This window comes from Mytilus californianus, unplaced genomic scaffold (genome assembly GCF_021869535.1).
Source record: "Mytilus californianus isolate M0D057914Y unplaced genomic scaffold, xbMytCali1.0.p SCAF_3, whole genome shotgun sequence".
NCBI classification, from domain to species: Eukaryota; Metazoa; Mollusca; class Bivalvia; order Mytilida; family Mytilidae; genus Mytilus; species Mytilus californianus.
In genome coordinates this window covers 105,336,247-105,342,246 of record NW_026262679.1, presented here as the reverse complement: position 1 = coordinate 105,342,246, position 6,000 = coordinate 105,336,247, and the positions used below count along the sequence as shown (strand labels likewise).

The 6,000-nt window shown below is 32.0% G+C and overlaps 1 protein-coding gene across 4 annotated transcripts in view; it reads right to left on the bottom strand.

The window, feature by feature from the left end:
* Window positions 1-271: 271 nt before the first annotated feature.
* LOC127735669 (tyrosine-protein phosphatase non-receptor type substrate 1-like) overlaps window positions 272-6,000 on the bottom strand; it is a 29,641-nt gene continuing 23,912 nt past the window's right edge. The window contains exons 6-9 of one of the 4 annotated variants that reach the window (XR_007998548.1): window positions 5,870-5,893; window positions 5,014-5,161; window positions 2,806-2,922; window positions 272-564 (exon numbers count right to left, since the gene is read on the bottom strand). Coding sequence is in view for 1 of the 4 variants with exons in the window: in XM_052245911.1 (XP_052101871.1) it covers window positions 5,025-5,161; window positions 5,870-5,893 (161 nt within the window). In the remaining 3 variants the exon portion in view is untranslated. The remainder of the gene's footprint in view (window positions 565-2,805; window positions 2,923-5,013; window positions 5,162-5,869; window positions 5,894-6,000) is intronic. The other 3 variants (XR_007998550.1, XR_007998549.1, XM_052245911.1) reach the window with 3 other exon arrangements.

The following is a 6,000-nucleotide window of genomic DNA, read 5'->3' as shown; positions in this document are numbered from 1 at the left end:
TATGCACTATTTCTAAGTTTTATTTTTTTGTATCTTGAATAATTAAAATTAAGAGAATCATGATACTCTGTTATTCCCTGGTGTATTAAGTAATGTTTTACCATAAATACATTGAAGACAACATATCAATTATACCAGATACAACATTTTAAGTCTTTAAAATGACATGCAACAATGCATTCAATCAACCTCAAGGGGAGATATGATAAAAGCAATTATTTGGCCCCTGAAATGGCAAAAATAGTAAAATGCTTTATAGATTATGTTCAGATTTATTAATGAATTGATAGGCTGATGTAATCTTTACACTTTAGTACATAAAATATCAGCTTTGATGGCACTGTGACGTCAATAAAATGATTAAATTGACATATTTGAACTAAAATGGCTGTTTTGCACATAGTTTTGTTGAACAGAAGACAAAATGATAAAATGTTTTATATCTTTTATATTTATTTGAATACTTTATAATAATGAATGATATTTCGATGTAAAAAGGCCCGGAAATGCTGCAATAAGACATCCATAAACTTAAAACTGGTTAACTATCTGAATAATGATGATCTGAAATGATAAACGTAGTCTATTATTAGAAACATACACCAGATAATGGGAGAGTTGAGCACCAGATAATGGGAGGGTTGAGCGCTCACAAACATGTTTAACCTCGCCACATTCTTTATGTGCCTATCCCAAGTCAGGAGCCTGTAGTTCAGGGGTTGTCGTTGGTTCATGTCTGTCATATTTTTTTTCTTAAATTGTGTTGTTATAAATTATGCTTTAAGTTTTCTCAATTGAATTGTTTCATATTTTTCATGTCGGGTCTTTTACAGCAGACTATACGGAATTGGTTTTTTTTTCATTGCTGAAGGCCGTACGATTTCCTATAATTGCTTACATCCACTTCATTTGAACTTTAGTTGATCATAGTTGTCTCGTTGGCAATCATTCCATATCTCTTTATTTTTATAAGTTTGTGTTGGAAAATTAAGTACACGTACTGTCTCGAGAACACAATTATACACAAATATAGTCCCTATTGTGGACAGTGTGTTAATTTTTTTCATACACCTATCGATTGTGTTTCTTCATGTTTTATGCATAAACTAGCATGAAGGGGGTGAAATTACACTTAAAAAAATTGGGTCATGAATTTCAAGGTATCAAAGTAGGTATTTGGTCCTTTTGAAAAAGGTTAAAAATTAGCACGTCTGAAGCTGCAGCTGATTACCACAGGCGCTTGGGTATATGATACATATACTTTTTTCATTTTGTTTCTTAGTGTGGATAGTAAAAATGGGGGTTGTCTCAAGAGTTGGTAAAATCACTTGAAACTACGTGGAACATGCGCAGTAGTGATAGATATGTAGTATAAATATAGAAAATTGAATATTTTAATCAACAAAAAAAAAAAAATAAAAAAAAAAAATCTGTATCATATACCCAAGCGCCTGTGCTGATTACAATATAGATTCGTGTACACATCATCTGTATTTTAACTAGATATAAATGAAGCTGTTCATTTGACTTATAGTAAAGACCCCATAGCAAACAATTGTTCATATTTAACGTAAGAGCCGATGAAATTTTCTATTATTTTGATGTAACTTGTAATATTTGTAATTTATAAACAGTAGGACACTACACTTTTAAAAATTGAATTGAGACGCAAATGGGATTTTTATGCCGCCGCCGTTAGTCGAAGGGGGCATTAAGTGTTACCCTTGACTGACGGTCGGTCCGTCCTTCCGTCTGTCCCATTTTCGTTTCCGCACTCCTACTTAAGTATTCCTCATCCACATTTTATGAAACTCATACACAATGCTAAGGACCAAAACTCGCAGACAAAGGTTCAAATTTGGGCAGTAAATCACTTATCGACCTAGAGTTATGCCCTATATAACTTGGAAAATGGTTTTTTTTTCGTTTCTGCACTCTAACTCGAGATTGCCTCATGCCAATTTAATTAAACTCATACACAATGATAAGAACCAAAACTCGCAGACAGAGTTAGAATTTTGGCACTGAGTCACTTCCATTCTAGAGTTATGTACCTTTATAACTTGGCATTTTTTTGTTTCTTCACTAGCAATGACATCAAATACTCTCAATAAGTATGTTCACGTAATATAAGCAAGCTTGAGCGGGGGCATTCGTGTCCTCAGACACATTCTTCTTATTTAATTTTAATCTATTGTTCTAAAGAAATGCTTTATTATGTTGTTATTGGGCCTACTAGGTCAATGTTTTGTAAGAATTTTTTATGTAATAGTTGTCCCTTTTAGTTTTTTAAATCTTCAAAAACTGTCACGGAAAATGTTTTACTTCATTACCCTTTGTTTTTTTTTTTTTTTTTTTAATTTATTATTTTTTGAGATCCATAGAACTAAAATAGACATATAATGATACGGTCTTCAATCATAAGATAATTTTAAATGTTCATACATGTAACTTATGCCAGGTGATAGCCACAGAACACACAGATTTTACATTGATACATACGCAAACTTCTCAACTGAAAGCAATATCTATGAATATATTTGTGTTTATGAAATTGTGAGCTTTGAATTTAAAGGATAACAAGAGTTATTCATTTCATCGAGATTACTATTTTTAAAAAGCCTAAATTAGTTTGTAATACAGTTGACATCTGTAGCGGATAATAAGAGTTTAAATATATTAATTTTTACCAATCTGATCTGTATTTGATTCATTTTGATATGTGTTAAAAACTTTTATTATGCAATTTTAATTGCAAGCAATATTGTAACATTTTATGATATTAACATTTGTTTATGTAATTACCTCATACAAATGGGATAAATTGGTAGTAGCTTTAATGGAAGACTTGGAATGCACAACTTAACAACGATGTCTGTCATGTCAGAAAAGTAAATTTGGTCCCAGCGATATACTGTATACCTGAAATTTAAAAAAAAAAAATGATGAAACTTGAATATCAACTTAAATATGATTTAGCTATGATTATTTTTACTTCATGTGAGATACATGTAAACATTTCTTTAATATAGATAGTTTATAGTTCCTTGTTGTTGCAACGTAGTAGTTTATAGTTTCTTGTTGTTGCAACGTAGTTTTGAAACATGTAACTTGAATTTTTGTTTTTGTTTTGGGACATGCTGTATTTGTGTAATGACAATACATGATAGTTGAATTTGATTAATCAATATGACATGTTTGATTATGTTAAAAACATTCTACATGTAAAAGTAACTATGTTTACTTAGTTATTCGTTTTTATGTGTTTTTATTGTTATTTTAACTTGCATCAGCAGTAGCAGTTGCAAAGACTTACAAAACTGACAACTGACTTTGTCCTTCGAATTTTACAGTTAGCAAAAGAATTCCCGAATAGAGACAACAGATCAAACGTAACCAATAAATTTCTTAACAACAGAAGGAGCAAGCCAAAACCACTGACATGTTCAATACAATCATGATTAAACTAGCTTTTATATATTAAGTAATCCCCGCATTAATTATATAAAGAAAAAACGCAGTATTATGTTGCCAACTAAATATCTTCTGTTCAGTTTTGTCCTTGGGTTTATAAACGTTACTGCCCCAATGATGTATAAGTATGCACGCTTCCTTTTGTTCCAAATAATAACCAACCCGGAAAAGAAAGGGACTTGCTTTATTAAAATTGTTTGAGACGAAATAAAAAAGATATGAGGAAAAGTACTATACGATTGCATAACTATAGCCTTTGTTAGTACAACTTTAAGAAATATGACAATTAAAAGGATGACTATTGAATTGATTTTACAAGAACGAAATTAACTTAAAAAACAATCGGCATTTTAAACAAAAGATTATGATGTTTAGTGTGGTTAAATTCATTGCCCTATTCACTTCAAAACCAATAAGGGCCAACTCCGCCCATGGAGCATTATCAAACCATGTTTTATAGCTTATGGCTCGAACATTGTGTCCGGACGGCATTTATCACATACTGTGGATTCATTATTATTCGTTGGGTACCAATTTTCGTGGGTTTCGTTGGTACAGGTGAACCACGAATTTAAATGTTCCACGAAATACAAATTTCTATCAGGTTGCATGCAGACTTTGGCAAAACCACGAAATCACGTATCCACGAAAAGGCAAGTTTTCCGCAATCCACGATAATTGGTACCCACGAAAATAAATGAATCCACAGTAATCAACATGTACGTCGCAACATGACTAAACAGAAGATATGGGGTATTCGTCAATAACCCAACGTCACAAATAACAGAAAGATATATAGATATAGATTCTACCACTGCATCGAGTGTGATACGATATTTATCCACTCGAGACAGTTAAATTTTCAAATTTAAAACGCGAGGCTCGCCGAGCGTTTTAAATATTTAAAATTTAACTGTCGAGAGTGGATAAATATCGTATTACACGAGATTTGGTGGTGGAATCTGTTTCTCTAATGATTTTCAAACAATACGCAGGCAAATTTATTCCCTCTTTTCGAATGATCTGCAAAAAGATGTGTTCTTTCTATGTGACGTCATCAGGCATGGTCGCCTTTTTTCATGCCGTCACAATAGGAAATGCAGAGGAAAGCAAGAAAGTTCGACGTCATAATCGGATTTTAACCAATGAAGAACTGAGATCAAACGAACCACACGTTGATTAAATTTTTTTTTATACAATGGGTGCAGAAAGGGATAAATTGACGAAGAATTAGAGAAAAAGAATTACCTGCGATTGAAGTCGACCGATACAAATTGAACCTGTCGATATAAATCGAACCTGTTTTAAATAATTACGTCTTCTTTGAATTATACATTGAAGATAACTATATATATATATTTAAAGATGTTTTTATCTTCAGATTCTGCTCTGTGTACAGCTCTGCATGTGCATATTTATAATGTATGAAAAATTGCAGTAATTCGCAGATCTAACTATTTGCCTTTTAGAGGTTTCTATCTGTATATAAAGCACATATTAGCATATATTGACAGTATCTATTATAAACGTTATACGAACCTTTTAATCGCCTAAAACCAACATAATAATGATACCAATGAACACACTGTCAGACACCATAATGTCCCACTACATGGGAATGCTGTGTTTGGTGTTTGTTGTTTGTTCCTATGTAGAACTGGACGTTCTGTTCCATCAGCTACTGTTCCTAGGCAGTAATTAAAATTTTGTATGCATATAATTCATAATAGATGCTAGAAATAAAAACAAGTTTTGGGTCGCATTTGTCTTGATAACTTTTAAAAAGTCATCAGGAGAAAAGTATGTGATGCTCTGTACGTACTTGTGTCTCGTTTTCAAGTCTAAATGAATAAATGTAGTCAAATTTTTATCGTTCTCGGCCACATCTAAAAGATAATCAACCAATTTGTATTTGCCAACTTGCATACCTTATCTTTTACAACGGAGGAGTTATATGATAAGCACAATTGATAGGCCCGGGACATGGAAAACAAAATATTACGATCTAGATACTTTACAAAAATATTAGCTGTAACATAAACATGACGAAATTGACAAATTCAGCAAATTTGGCGATTTTGCAGAAAGTTATTTGTAAAATGTAATATAAGTCAATGTTTAACCCAATACCTAGTAACACAGTTTACCCACATTACCATCTTGTCGGAAAATATCTGAAACGGTTTGTTGCAATGGTTCTTTAATGTGCAGAGTGGACAATGGAGTAGCAGTTACTGTTGCCAGCTCAAGGTATGGAAGTGAACCTAGTCCTTTATAATGTTGTGACAACTATGTTGAAAATAACTATAAACGTGTAAGATTCATATGAATGTTATATACATTCTAAAGTATATGTTGAAAAATTTCATACGTAAAGCACACTTAGGTCTCTTACCTCGTTTACTCGGTTTACTGTCTGCTATGAAATAAAAAAGATAAGTTAGAAATTATGTACATAACAGACAATGCATTACAAATGTAAGTAATTGACAATAAATACCATTTTCTCTTTTATATACTTAGATC